The sequence below is a fragment of the Azolla caroliniana genome, unplaced genomic scaffold (assembly GCF_043228905.1).
Source record: "Azolla caroliniana isolate FFs.n. ecotype wild unplaced genomic scaffold, voAzoCaro1.0.p SCAF_9, whole genome shotgun sequence".
Classification (NCBI taxonomy): domain Eukaryota; kingdom Viridiplantae; phylum Streptophyta; class Polypodiopsida; order Salviniales; family Salviniaceae; genus Azolla; species Azolla caroliniana.
Genome location: NW_028230444.1, coordinates 16230061 through 16245828, shown reverse-complemented (window position 1 = coordinate 16245828; position 15768 = coordinate 16230061). Strand labels below are relative to the sequence as shown.

Sequence of the window (15768 nt, the reverse complement as noted above, 5' to 3'; positions counted from 1 at the left end):
CTACCCCTAGTTAGTTACAAGTTTGTTGGTTCCTCTTGGGACCAAACCATCTAGTGTGGTCCCCCACACTTGACACCTCCCCCTTTTAGAAAAAATTACATATTAGGACCTAGTCACATATTCCGTTGTTTTTCTTTTCTCTACTGTGCAGCGAGGGTTTTTTACTATGAAAGTCACTGTGCCATGCCTATCAGAGATGTTGACTGTGACACTGTCGATGGTGTGACGATTGTGGGCGGCTATGGTCTGATGCGGAGTGGAGGATGCGCCTGCGCCTCAACTATGGATACATCCAGGTGTGTCGATGGCTGCGACAAACCCGTGGAGTTATCGATTGTGGATACATCTTGGCGTGTCGATGGTTGCGACAGACCCGTGGCGTCCTCCCCGGTGTCGTCAGGGTGGGGATTCTCAGTTGGTGGAGGTATGCGCCTAATCCGCGAGACATGTGCGACTATTTCCGTCGATTTATCGACTTGGCGCAACCGATAAGTGTTCGAGCCGATGCGCGCTATGATCTTGTATGGTCCTAACCATCTGTGCATGAATGATTCACAAAGACCCTTTTTCCGTACCGGGTAATAGACTCTAACATATTCGCCGGTGTTGAGTGTGGTTGGCCTATGTGATTTGTCGAAGTATTTCTTTTGTCATTGTTGGGCTTTACTCAAATTATATTGAATGGCTCATCGGAGAAGAGGCATCGTTGATTGTAGGTATAACCACCACGAAGTGGCATCACTATGATGTGGGTTGACTTTCATGGTGCGTGGGTCTGGTGGGAGACGAGGATCGCGGCCATACAATGCCCTAAATGGACTCACCTTGGTGGATTCTTGTACTGAGGTGTTGTATGCGTGTACCGCGAACGGCAATACTTGATCCCATGATTGATGTAAAGGATCAACATAGGCGGCAATAGTTTGTTTAATGGTTTTATTCATTCTCTCTGTGAGGCCGTTAGTCTGGGGATGATACGGCGATGTAAACAACTACTTTATTCCCAAACTCTGCGTGAGAACTTGCATCACTTCGCTTTCGGAACTGTGAACCTTGATCTGAAAGAATTTGATGAGGGCATCCGTGAGGAAAAATCACCCTTTGTAGAAGGGTGTTGGCGACAGTATTTGCTGTTGCATCCGGTAAGGCAACAACATCGCACCAACGTGTTAAGTATTTTGTAATTACCAAAATATATTTGTTTCCTTGTATTGATGTTGGGAACGGGCCCATGAGGTCCCATCCCACCATCTCAAACGGTTCCTTGACTTCAATGGGTGTCAAGGTACCGTATGTGGACTGTGGGTTTTTTACGGTCTGACATGTGGGGCATGTTTGTAGGAATGTAGAGATAGACTGTCTTAATTTTGGCCAATAATACATTGACCGAATGCGATGGAGGAGCTTATGGAAACCGAAATGACTTGTCAACCGATGATTATGATAGAATTCGAGATAAGTTGCTTGTAATGCCTCCGGTAAATACAGACGTGGAGGGAGGCCTTGACTAATAAAATGGAGTATGTTGTCAATTAACACAAAATGACAGTATACCTGCTTGTCATGGCTATTCTGTATTCGCAGGATGAGGTCCTTGATCATAGGGTCTTGCTGTTGCATTTGTGCTATTTGTTGTGGCTGAAATTGGAGGTCATTAGAATCCTCTGCCCATTGTGCAGCATGATACTCCATCCGAGATAAAGCATCAGCAACTGTGTTGGATGCTCCTCTCCAATAAATCATTGTAAAATTGTATTCTTGCAAAGCGAGTGCCCATCGTAGTAGTCTTCCTGGTGGGTGAGTGATACCAATGGCTGGTGATTCGTTTCTACTTGGACAGATGTTCCATGTAGGTAAGGGTGGAACTTCTGGAATGCCCAAACAATTGCCAAGAACTCTTTTTCTGTCGTAGAGTAGTTTTGCTCTAATTTCGTCAATGCTCTATTGATGTATGCGATCGACTGCCAGTCGTCGTTGTCATCTTGTTGCAGGAGCACAGCCCTGATTCCATAATTGGAAGCATCTGTTTGAAGGCGGAAGACTTTACTGAAGTCTGGGAATGCCAAGGTTCCCGCATCCTTGATTAATCTTTTGAGTTTCTCAAAACTTTGCATACAATCTGCTGACCACTGATATTTTGATCCTTTTTTCAATAGTAATCTTAAGGGAGTTGTGACCATGGCAAGGTTAGGAATAAACCGTAGTGAAAAGTTCACAAGGCCAAGGAAGCTTTGTAGGGACTTGATGCTGCTTGGCGTTGGATAATCAGCAATGGCTCGAATCTTCGCAGGGTCAAGTTGGATGCCTTTTGAGGATATCATGAATCCTAAAAATCGTAATTCCGTTGCTCCCCATTTGCACTTCTTAAATTGTAGTTGTAGGTTATATTTTTGGATGCGTAGGAGGACTTCTTGTAGAACCTAAACATGTTACAACCAGTCAGTCGTGTGTATTAGTATATCGTCGAGATAGACCAGTATGACTCCTTTATGGATCAGGTCTTGAAAAATGGTGTTCGTCATTCTTTGGAATGTGTTGCCTGCATCTGATAATCCGAAGGGCATTCTCTTAATTTGGTATAAGCCATGTTGTGTTCTAAAAGCTGTCTTGTGTTTATCTTCAAGTCATAGGGGTATTTGCCAATACCCTAAAGCCAGATCTAAAGATGTAAAGTATCTTGACTTACCGAGTTGGTCGATTAAATCGTCGATGCGCGGTAATGGATACTTGCCATGCTTTGTAATTTTATTTAGCAATCTGAAATCAATGCAAAATCTGAATGTACCGTCATCTTTTCTGACCAGATGAGGTTCTGATACCCATTCACTGCTAGACGGCTCAATAATATCCTTTTGGAGCATTTCTTGGACTGCAGTGTTTATCTGTTGATGATCAAGTGGTGACTACCTTCTAGCTGCCATGCGCACCGGAGGAGAGTCTGCTGTGGGTATGGCGTGCTGCACTTGGGAGTTAATTGAGTTGTCTTTTTTGTCTTCATAAAGATTTTCGGGAACTTCCCGAGTAGGCGACGGAGATTGGCCAAACGTGATTGTGCTGGTTCTATTTGGATTTGAGTATGCATGATCTGTGTGCTAGTATGAGGTGTGTTAAGAAGGGGGATTGTGGGGCAGGGCCTCAGATGTGGAAGAACTAATGTCTGTGTATCAAAATGCAATTGGGCCCCATGCTTAACAAACCAATCACATCCTAATGTTAAAGGAAAGAGTTGTTTTGGTAGGACATCGAATGAATGGACGAAAGTATGTTGTGCTAGCGTGAAAGTGCAATGTGCGTGTGTGAATGATTTATAGAGTTTTTGCTTGTCGCCAAAAATTACATGGATTAGTGGTGCAGGTGATGTTGGTAAGTGCAACTGATTAACTATATCTAAACTAATTGAAGAGATTGTGCTACATGAATCTAGTAATGCTTCATGTGATGTATTTTGAATACATGCTATTGTGGAGCAGACTATTCAGCTGGAAGATGTAGCGGCTTGGAAGTGCGGGAGTTGCTCTTCCTTCAACGTCTCGCATTGATGTTTTCCTGTATATCGGCTAGAGATGTGGAATTGGCCAATTGGATTTGTGCGTTTTGATGGTGTCTAGATGCGGCGAATTTCCTGCAATATTTCTTAACATGACCATAATTATTGCAGTAAAAACAACGGGGGCGTCCTTGAGTGTCTCGACTTGGGAGTTGCTTCTTAGCATTAATTTGTGCATTTTGGATGTCAATATCCATCGGGCATGCTGTGGATTCGATTTGATGCTTCTGATTGTTTTGTTGTGGCATTGCAGGTGCCTGCAGCAGTTCCATATAATCAGGTGCTTCGATACGTTGGGCGATTTGTACGGCCATTTGGAAGGTTGTTGGCCCTTGATCTTTTACTCTCCTATAGATGTCATGTCTCAGCCTAGGCAGCAAGAAATATAGCTTCATAGTCTCTTTCATGTTTGGATCGACTCGAAGTAAGAGCTGTTTTAATCTTACTGCAAATTGTGCTACTGGTTCATGTGTTTGTTGACGCATGTTACCTAATTGTTGCAGGGCTGTTTGTGTTATATCATTATTGGCGAAGTGTTGTACCAGTTGTTCGCGTAGGTATGACCAATCTTGTTTTACTTCTTCTGGTTGTTGAATAAACCAGGTTGCTGCAACATTTTCCAATACCGTGCGCAGTTCTAGGGCTTTTCTGTCATCACTCCATTGATGATAGCCAACGACATTATCAAAGTGATCTAGCCAAGCCAATACATCTTCTGTTGGCAGGCCGAAAAATGATCGTGGTCTAATTCGGGCGTCCTTCAGCTTCTCTGTGTTGTTTCCTGTTTGTTGTGATTGATTAGTTAACCAATTCATTATTGTTTGATTTGTGTGGTTTACTTGCATCATCATTGCTAACATAGCTTGAAGCATTTGCTCGGCTTGCATTGCTTGGAGAGGTCTGTTCCACGAACTCTGGTTGCATACTCATTGTGTTGTTGAAATCTAATGTCTGCATCTTTGTTGATGCTCTCTTGAATTCGCGTCTTCTCGGCTGGTTACTTCTGTGATGATCAGTGGGATACTTGTGTGTGATGATCGGTGGGCTGCTTCTGTGAGATGATCAGTGGGTGTGTGGGATGTTCTGTGTGATGATCAGTGAGTGTGCGACGGTGGTTGATCTAAAAATGCCCATTATTTCCACCAATGTAATGTGCTCAATTACCGACCCTTTCTTCTCTTGGTAGGCATCTCTCTTTATAAGGTTTTCCACCTTTCTTGGCTCTACCCCTAGTTAGTTACAAGTTTGTTGGTTCCTCTTGGGACCAAACCATCTAGTGTGGTCCCCCACACATGACAATACTATGAATTTTAAAAAATAAAATAAAATAAAAATTTGACCTATTTTCAAAACCGAAACCGAACCACGAAACAACGGTTCGGTTTGGTTTGGTTCAGGTTTAAAAAAATTAAACAGTTCGGTTTGGACCCCTCTCAAACCGAACCGAACCGTTGCCGATTGTTAATAATAGTAACGAGGGAAATCTTTTTGATGAAAAAAGAGAGGAACATTTTGATAACATACGCATGCATTCGTATGGGAAAAAGAATGTTGTGCATTCGTCTGCATTCGTAAGGGACAGAGACAGAGAGACAAAGAAGAGAGACAGGGGGAGGGAGGCTTATCTAACACACAAAACAGAGACAGAGACATACGCATGCATTCGTATGGGAAAAAGAATGTTTTGCATTCGTCTGCATTCGTAAGGGACAGAGACAGAGAGACAAGGAGGGAGGCTTATCTAATACACAAAACAGAGACAGAGACGGAGACGGAGACGGAGACAGAGACAGAGACGGCGGCCATGGCTTCCCTCAACTTGCTCTCTCCTCCTCCCAAGAAGCTCTTCTTCTCTGACGCCTCCCCTCTTCTCCGCTTCCCTCCCCCCCCCGCCAAGAAGGTCCACCATGCTTGTGCCCCCCTCAGAGTTCGCGCCATTTCTTCTCCTGTCCTTCCTCCACCTGTCAGGATCAAAGAAGAAGCAGAAGAGGAGTCCACTTCTTCTGTCAATGCACGTCTCTCTTACCACATTGTCACCATGGGATGCCAGATGAATGTTGCAGACTCCGAGCGTATGGCTGGTCAGTTGGAAGCGCAGGGCTATACAGAAGCTCCTTCCCCTGATGAATGTAATCTCCTCATTCTCAACACCTGCAGCATCCGTGATAAAGCCGAGCAGAAGGTATGTGGTGTGTGTGCATTTCAGGAATGGAAAGAGAGAGTTCTCTCCTTTTCTTTGCTATCTCCATTATTAAAGCTTGAGAGAGAGAGAGAGAGAGAGAGAGAGAGACAGAAATGCACGTTGATTGTGTGTTAGAAATAAAAAGAGGAGATAAACAGATTTAGAAATTTGTTTTTTTTTACTATCCCCATTAAAAATTGAAAGAGAATAGCGCTTGCTTTATCAAGACTTACAAATTTCATTTGGTTAAAAGAATGAAAATAACAAAATATAGAGCTTCTTTGCCATGGGTTGCCATCCCACTGTCAAGGAAGTATGTACTTCGTTAAAGTGAAAGGAATATAACATACAAAAGGTTTTTTTTTTTTCAAAAGTTGCGCAGAATGTATAGCTTCTTTGAAATCATTGGAAGTGGCTGTGACATAAATAACACACTAAAAAGGTAAATTGCTACAAGCAGCCCAGGAGAAAGTGAGAAGCCTGTAATCGAGTGGTGTTCATGAACAGTATTCTCAAGAGATAATAACTATAACTGAGCAGCCAGTGTTTTCACTTAAAACCTTTGCAGAAGATGGCTGTGACATTGTTTGTAGAAGGATATAAGAGACCACGGTGCGAATCCTATAAAGATCTCGTTCATCTTTATAATATTACCAATCCTCAATGTGTTTTCAGTTCTGGTATGAAAACAGGGTCCATAGGTGATGATGAGGTAATAAAGTCAAGTGAGGAGAATAGTCAAAGTATGCAAATTGCATCACAAGAAGAATAGGAAGATCAGTACTCAGCTTATCTGGATTGACCTTTGGGGATGCATTTTTGAATCCAAAGATTCAATTTCTATTGTTTTGAAGATTAGGTGACACAGATAATCCAGTAAAGTCAAGTGAAGAGAGGTGTCAAAGTAGGCAAATTGCATCAGAAGAAGAATAGGAAGAAGAATTCAGTTTCCATTATTGTGGAGATTTGCTGACAGCGATCATCTGGCAATATTGAAGGATCTCATAAGTACTTTGTTATGAGAAGAGGATCTCTCATGGTGTTTGGTGGATTCCTCAACTCACTCATTCATTTGTGATCATCATTGTTGTATATATGAATGATCCTATTCTGTTAGGGATGTGGAAAAAGAAGAGATGGTACATCACACAGTCCATAGAAACCTACTTTCATGTGACCAAACTTCTCCATTTCCTTTGGCAACATAACTATCAGAATGTAGCTTGTTGTATTGCTAACCCAACTTATGGAGACATGCATGCAGATTAATTTATGGTACGAGGTCTGAGGAGCATGTATAACACAGTACAAGTCTTTCCCCAGGGGTACACATGACCATCCTTGGTACAAATGGTGAAACGAGTTGATTGCTCCATGTATTCGTCCTATTTGAGCTTTCCTGTAAGAAAGATACTCTTGACATACGTCTAGAACACAATAATTTCTCAAGAACATGTGTTAATAAGAGAGGAGTTGATGTTTATCCCTTGACTCCTCGAGGGTAACTTTCTTTTTAGCTATACCTATATTACTCGTGGGAAACCGCCAAGTGAGATGAAAAGCCAAAAAAATAATGAAGGGAAATGTATAAAGTGTTGAGTAGAACTAAAATGCTTTGAAGCACTCCAAGTAAAATTGAAGTTAGATGTCTCTAAAGTGTAGATAATTGAATCGAGATTGTTTGAGGGATTGCTTGAAGAGTCCAACTTTCTATAATTGGTTGACCAAACACCTTAGCTTTCTAGTTTACCTCTTTGAACAACCAAACATTTTCCCAAGCTGTTTAGAAAATTTGGGTTAAAGTGTTAAAAGCAGCTTAATGCTTTGGTGAGTGAGGTTCATCATGAGTGCAAGGTTGTTTCTGATTCTCCACCACAGTGTGCACAATATGGCGAAGTTATCTTAAATGGAAAACCAAACTTCGCTATATCATCAAACCTGTTGTTTAGAAAATTTGGGTTAAAGTGTTAAAAGCAGCTTAATGCTTTGGTGAGTGAGGTTCATCATGAGTGCAAGGTTGTTTCTGATTCTCCACCACATTGTGCACAATATGGCGAAGTTATCTTAAATGGAAAACCAAACCTCGCTATATCATCAAACCTGTTGTTTAGAAAATTTGGGTTAAAGTGTTAAAAGCAGCTTAATGCTTTGGTGAGTGAGGTTCATCATGAGTGCAAGGTTGTTTCTGATTCTCCACCACAGTGTGCACAATATGGCGAAGTTATCTTAAATGGAAAACCAAACCTCGCTATATCATCAAACCTGTTTTTCCACCAAGATTGCATTGTTTAAGTGTTACAAATCATTTTCATATTCTTGGAACTGGGAGGAGGGTGGTTGTAGCAACCTATAACACTGAATGTATGTCAATGTTATCCATTGGTTTAACAATATTGTCTTTTTCAGCATCCAATTATGAGTAATCCCTGTCTAAAGGAGGCACAGTTATTAATGGAATTACCAATTCTGTTAATCGATTTCCATATGAATCGATGATGTGGCCCAAAACTATAACGACATGCCATGTCATCGAAGCTTAAAAAGAGATTGTAATCATGTTCAGCCTCTTCATGCTAAGAAAAAAGCTTCTAGTTTACCTGCTCGGCTAATGATCATGGAAACATGATATTACATTGTAAGCTCTCTATGTGCAAAGAGTTCCCTAATTCTGAGTTTCTTCCTCTCCATTTTATGTATTGCAATATGTACTTCCAAAACTTTAGAAGCTTGGAATGAAATCGACATCTTTGATATGTCCTTCAAGTGTCCCAAAAACTACATCCCACTGGTTAGTATCCCATGAGTAAATAACTTGGGTTTTAAATTGGAAGTCATATATGCTAGCATCCTTCCCATCGCAATGTCTGCTGAGCAAATTTTGGCAATAAAGTTGCATTTCTTGCCACCATGTGCACTATACATTAAGAATATTTATTCCTTTCCACATTTGTGGTGTGCATAGTTTCTCTTGTAATAATGAGCCTTCTGCATTTGTGTGACTGTTTAGAGCACCCAAGCGTCCTATGATTTCTGAGTTGATCTTCTGGATCATTTGTTTGGGCCAGTCAATCATAATTGGGTAATACTGTATGTAAGCCAAGAATAGTGACTGAACTCTTGTCAATCTAACATGGACGGCGATGCTGCAAATATGCTAATAACTAAGTTTTGTTGCACTTTTTGTAAAAGCCATTGAACCTTTGCTTTTTCCTGTTCCATTTCATCCTGATTCATCCTGACGGATAAATAAGAAGTTTAACCATTTCATTTGGACCAACAATCTGATCTGGCCAGAACACTTGATGTCCGATTTATATTGTTCAGGGCTAGAGTTTACGTAAGTGTTGGTTCACCATTGTCGATCCATGCTATGGCCAACACAGAAGGACCTTGGAAATCATTCTGGCAACATCTTCGAATTGCTTGGGGACGATTTGCCAATTCCTGTTCCAACTAGCACAAAACTCTGCCACTACTTTCCCTAATGCTGATCAAGTGTGCACGGTTGGTCTGTCTGCCATAATAGACCCCTCCCTTCTGTGACACTAGCATCATCCTTTGGATTTTCAAACTGTTAAGTTGAGCACTTGACACTTGGCTATCCATGTACAATAATTGTGGATGAGTTGCAACTGCATATAGCAATGCACTTAAAGTCATTGTGTGACTGATTTGGCTAAAGTAACTGGCAAAACACTAGATTATCCATGTGCAATTACAGTGAATGAGTTTTGATTTGCATATACTGAGAGAGTAGTACAACATTGAGCTATGAAGATGAATGAACCTTAAGCCTGAATGACTGTGTAGTTCGTAACGACAACTGTGTCTTGCTTCTAAAATGTTTGTTGATCATTTGTTTCTTCCGTATTTGCCATCATTTTTTGATCCCTTTATCTCCATCAGAAGTTGTCTTCCATGTTTCATTGTGCTTTACAAAATCATAATACAAAACAATATTACAAAATACCAATGTTTCTTTAATAAGATGTACCAAGATTAAAAGAAGGAAATATGTTAAAATTGTATATTATGTACTTTTTATGTAAATTTAACCTTTTTCTATGATTGAAAATCCAAACTTTGTTGTTATTTGTGAATGCATCTTTACTGAAAGTCTTAAACTAAATTTGTTCTTATGTACCTAAATGAGTGAGGTTGAACCTCAGTCCCTAAAGAGTCATGAATTTCTGGGGTTTCCTCTTGCATATAATGTTTTAAAGGTTACCTGACATTCACAAAATTCAGGTATATGGTGCATTGGGTAGACAAAAAATTCGAAAGCATAATGATCCTACCTTCAGGGTGGTTGTCTCTGGTTGTGTAGCCCAACAAGAAGGAAATGCTTTACTACGACGTGTGCCTGAAGTTGATCTTGTGATGGGTCCGCAACATGTTGGCCGTTTGATGGAACTTCTTGAACAGGTTAGAAATTATTGACCTGAGATCAAAGTAGCTCTGCATTTTATGTCAATTGTTAAATGTTGTAAATTCTTCAGAAAGTGAATCTCCCTGAACCCTAGAAAGATAACCCATCCAATCGATTTACTATAAGTATTGGTGAATAAAGGTTTCTCTAGCTCCATGAATAAAGGTTTCATGGAATCGATTACTATAAGTATTGGAATATGTGAACGGAGATCATGTATCAAAGATGATGTGCTGAACCTATGAAAGATCACTATAGTTTGGGATGGCAATATAACTTTAAGTTTTTGGGAGAAATCATGTCCATTAGCAATTGATATTCTTAGCTTCAGAGATGTTTTTTTGGTGGAAAATGTAACTATTGTGGGGAGACAGCGGTACTCAATATGCCATGTCATGACCTGCGTGTATCAAATATTGAACATAGCCAGTTTTCTGCTACTCATGTTTTCTGCAATGCTCAGCATTAGTATTTAGAATATAAGTTTATGGAATCAGTAGCTATTCACTGAGCAGTATAGATCTAAATAATGAGAACATCCACAAGTAGTGAGATGCCATTAATGTCATATATGGATGTTTCTCGTGACCCATATATTCATAAAAAGCTCTTCTCAACTATACTCTCTAAAAAAATACACCATCATACAAAAATATTGCTATTTATGCACCCTTCAGATGCTAAAATAATTGGATCACCCGATGACGTTTGAAATTTGGCCTTTCATACAATACTACGAATCACTTGCATGGGCGTTTTCTCAAGTATACTTTCAAAGAGCTACTGGGGGGCACAAAAACATTGTTATTTATGCTCTTCGAGACAGCTAAAATGTATGGATGCATTTATGACATTTGAACTTTGCATTCAAACCAATATAATGTCCTTTCATACATCACTGTGGATCACTTGGACATTCAATGTTTTATCTTATAATTTGTTTGTTTCCTAATCACAGGTTGAACAAGGAAGTCAGGTTTGTGCAATAGAACCCTTTCATATTCTGGAAGATATCACGAAACCTCGAAGGTATGCTAGATTCTTCTTTTCTCTTTATTGGTTTTTTCAGTATCTTCAAATATATTCTGTTTAGAATCGTAATATTTGGAGGTTTTCTTCCTTCCAGAGATTCAACAGTCACTGCTTGGGTGAATATTATTTATGGTTTGTAGTTCCTATCTATCTGCAACTTGGTTGGTAATGATCCATTTCAAATGCATCGTGAATTTATATTCTTTTGTCATGTGCAGGCTGCAATGAGGGTTGTACATATTGTGTTGTACCTGGCACTAGAGGTAGGGAGCAGTCACGTCTTCCGGAAGCAATTCGACGAGATATGCTGGCTTTGGGTGAGGCAGGGTATTGCTTAAACCTGAACATCTTTTTTCTGCAGTTTGATTAACCTTCCTGAGCTCCATGAAAATAGGTGATTTAGCGAATATCCAAAACATCCATGCATCATTTGAGTTGTATGATCTGATGGGTTTCTCTAGCTCCATGAATAAAGGTTATTCATATTCCATCCAATGAAATGTTTGCAAATAGATAAGTTCATGATGAAATGCACATCTTATAGGATTTGAGAATTCTTTCTAGGTTAAAGACTAAGAAGAAGTCCACAGAAAAGGAAACAAGTGCTTTGCAGCTGTCATGTTCTATCTGTGATTGATTAAGGAGAATTTGAGGAAATATGCTCAAACTCAAAGAGATTGGAACCTTGTTTCATTTTTGTTGAACTGGTTAAAGTACTTTGGTGGTAAAGTTGTACTTTTTTCGAGCTTCAGTTAATGTTCTGCACCTGTTAAGTACATAAACTGAAATTAAATGCTAATTCTCAAGAAAAATAATATCTTAAGATAAGGTTCATATTGTTCTGGCATGGTCACAACTGATCTTATATGTTTTGGTGTTCTATTGTCGTCTTATTCTTGATAGGAATATTGTTCTGGCATGGTCACAACTGATCTTATATGTTTTGGTGTTCTATTGTCGTCTTATTCTTGATAGGATGCTTTTATATTTTGCGTGACAATTATGCCTATGATATTGTGTATTTATGTTTTGATTAGTTTTAAGGTTAGTCTGTACTTATGACCGTTTGGTCCAATTTATTATCCATTAATGTTCTCAAGATTCATATTCTCATCTTATTGGATTCATCTGAAATCTTTGATGTCACCTTAATATTTTACACTTTGGTCTTTCTTATGATTGGGCACTACTTTCGTCAGTTTTTAATTCATCTTTCAAAGAGAGGATTGATAATGTTGTGCTTTATGTACATTATCAATTGTGTAATTAAATTTCGGTTAATTTCTAATTCATGGTTATTGGTGCCAACCCTAACCGCAATTCGTACAAGCTTGAAATTATGATAATACTTGCGCTTTTTAGGTACAAAGAAGTCACCTTGCTAGGACAAAATATAGATGCTTATGGAAGGGACTTAGGTCTTCTAGACAATGATCACTCAACAAGGATGCGGTGGACGCTTGCCGACCTCTTACTATACATACATGATGTTCCGGGTATTGAGCGTATTCGGTTTGTAACATCCCATGTATGCAGAAGCTTCGTTTATGTTCATGCTTCCATTATCATTTTAAAGGTAAAATATAAGGTCAATACTAAAAAATGATTTTTGCAGCCTAAATATTTCACTGAGCAACTTATAAAGACCTGTCAGGAGCTTCCTAAAGTGTGTGAATATTTCAATATCCCATTTCAATCTGGGGATAATATTGTTCTTCGGGTACACTTTTCACTAGGATTGAATATGAGTTCTTCACCTTGACTTTGAATCATATACAAATACATACATATCAATGATTTCATGCAGGAAATGAAACGTGGTTATACTAGAGAGAAATATCTAGACATGATACATATGATACGGCATTACATTCCAGATGCTTCTATTAGTGCAGATGCCATTGTGGGATTCCCTGGTGAGTTTACTAGATGTGTATCATGAGTATGCCAGTATTTTATTTCATCAGAAGATAATGCTCTAGGATTTTAGGATTATTTGTCAGATTCTTCCACCACTCAATCCCTCTTTCACATACACACAGTAAACTTAAACTTTTGGGATGTTTCAATGCCTTAGGCGAGACTGAAGAGCAGTTTTGTAACACGTTGAGTTTAATGGAAGGTATGTATCTATATCTTTTGGTTTAGTTGTGTGAAACCTGACTATGAACGTCACTCTCACATGTGCAATTCAGGCACAGGATTATATTTACAAATTTATTGTTTCTTTTTGTTCTTAAACAGAAGTAAAATTTGATGCTGTCAATACTGCTGCATATTCTCCGAGACCAAACACACCAGCAGCTGTATGGGAAAACCAGGTTTTCCCCATCTGCATATCCTTGTTAATATTCTGATATCCTATATCATAAATAGAGTTGTTACTTTATCCTATCCCAAGTCTTTGCTATAATATTGTAGCAACAGAAGAGATTTCATGTGACAGAATACGGAATGGATGATCTGGATGGTGGATCCTTTTCACAATGGTTATATGAAAGACATTCTGAATTAGAATATCAAAGTCTTTGGTGCTTGAGATCATTCATGTCTACAAGAAGAGGGCCATTTTCTTGGCAACATCTTCGCATATTTTATGATTCCACAGTTTAGAGTTGGCTCAATTTTGTAAAGGGAAATGCAATCTCTGTGTGTTTTAATTAAGATTTTATGACCTGATAGGTTGCTGATCTAGTGAAAGAAGACAGGTTGCATCGCATTAACAGGTTTGTTGGTTCATGAACAATCTGGTGTTGGAATTCTTTGATCATATTTCTATTCATTTTCACAAACATTTTATATTTCTTTACATCATCATACTAGAAACCTAGAAGGAATATTGCCTCATGGGCATTTGCTTTTTGTCATCTGGTGTACAGGCTTGTAACGAATCATGCTTTTGAACGAAGCCAAAGATATATTGGGAGAACAGAAAAGATCCTTGTTGAAGCTAAGAATCCAAGACCAGGCAAAGAGGACCAGGTAATCCACACTCATTGTATATGGTTTGTAAGCAATGCTGAGAAAACAGTAATTTGACCTAAAGGTAATGAATCTTCAATTACAGTTGTTGAAAATGAATGTATTTGGAGTTTTTTATGCTGAAAAAATCTCATAATTCAGGGTATATATGTAGCTTTCAAATTTTAATATCCAAAATTTAGGTAAACATCTCATAATTCAGGGTATATATGTATCTTTCAAATTTTAAGATTCAAAATTTAGGTTGATCTCTACCTTGGCTTACAACTATCTCGAGATTTTAATATAGGAATTCAATGTTATTTTTGCATGAATATTGGGTTTCACACGCAAATTCTACTTAAGTCAAGTGAATGTTATTTTTTGCGTAGGTGATGGGTCGCACTGGTGGGAACAAAGTAACTTTCTTTAAAGGGGATAGTTCTTTGATTGGATCATTTGTAGATGTCAAAATTAGTGAGGCCACAGCTGCAAGCCTCCGTGGGGAATGTAAAATCTGTTAGCGTTCATTTGGAGTAACACTTATGTGGCAATATTGTGTAGTTTTATTTATTTACGTCACATGTTCATGCCTATGTTCATACATGGCTTTCCTCGCATTTGATTTGATATAGAAGTGCGATGATAATATGAGAAGTCTGACGTAAAACCGCGGGGCCTTGGAACAAATGTTTGGGAAAAGATTCCTTTTAACATTCTGTATGTATAGTGAAGCTCATAGAAAATGTTTGTAAAGGAACATTCCTTATTGCCCTATATTTGATATGAAACCCACCTTATGAAGGCTTTGCTTCTGTAAGGTAATAACATTGATGTCATTTGCTAGCATTGCTAAAAATGGGGGAATAAAGTAATTTCTTTTTCTAGCATATTACAATGAGCGTAACCAATTATAACAGCTACTTCAATACTTTTATCGATGCTTTTCACATGTTAAATGAATTTCATTATATTGGCAAGTTGTAATATTGCACACAAAATATTGCCATGATTAATAATCATGCAACTTGTTCATTATTACCTGGATGCAATGAAATATCCTAGTTTGAAGGGCTATCATGGGAGAGGATTGCCTTTTTAGTTTCTGGAAATTGTTTTTTGGCTGTTCATTATGGATTTATACATATGACCTATACAAGTTTTTCGTTGATTAATTAGTGTTCATTAATATAATCTAATGTCATAAATACATCCATGTATATGTATATCTTCATGAAGAACCATTTTATCTGCTTAAGAGCCACTCGACATACATAAATGGTTACTGAACATAATCAATGGGTTTGTGCTTGTTGATGACTGCTTTGCCTTTAGGGTTTTAACATAGTTGAGAGAATGTAGTAATAGCATTAAAGTGGGTTGCCTACAGAACTAGGGTACTCATTGTGAGGAGTATTAGTCTCTGAATCAGGTTCATTGAAGGAGTTCACTACACAAAGCCCTTGAGGGGAGGGGATGATGGCCAAGGCTTTATCTCATTAAGATCATATGTAAGTGAGCAGATGCCCAATAAATGTTGGATGCAAGGCTTGCATGTCGTTAAGATCGTATTAGTATACGGAAGAGGGGGTGCAAATTCCATTGAAAGATGTTTCA

At 38.7% G+C, this 15768-nt stretch overlaps 2 protein-coding genes across 2 annotated transcripts; one reads left to right on the top strand and one right to left on the bottom strand.

The window, feature by feature from the left end:
* Positions 1-3522: 3522 nt before the first annotated feature.
* On the bottom strand, positions 3523-4443 carry LOC147860259 (uncharacterized). The gene has a single exon (XM_087324100.1). It carries the CDS (start codon positions 4432-4434, stop codon positions 3523-3525), a length of 912 nt encoding a protein of 303 aa, XP_087180226.1. The 5' UTR covers positions 4435-4443.
* A 986-nt stretch (positions 4444-5429) lies between these two features.
* Positions 5430-15038, top strand: LOC147860258 (Methylthiotransferase). Its single transcript, XM_087324774.1, has 13 exons — positions 5430-5729; positions 9978-10154; positions 11117-11187; positions 11285-11322; positions 11409-11517; positions 12553-12718; positions 12806-12910; positions 12998-13106; positions 13268-13312; positions 13435-13511; positions 13873-13916; positions 14070-14172; positions 14544-15038. The coding sequence occupies exons 1-13, from the start codon at positions 5586-5588 to the stop codon at positions 14673-14675; spliced, it is 1320 nt and encodes a 439-aa protein (XP_087180900.1). The 5' UTR covers positions 5430-5585; the 3' UTR covers positions 14676-15038.
* Positions 15039-15768: the final 730 nt, after the last annotated feature.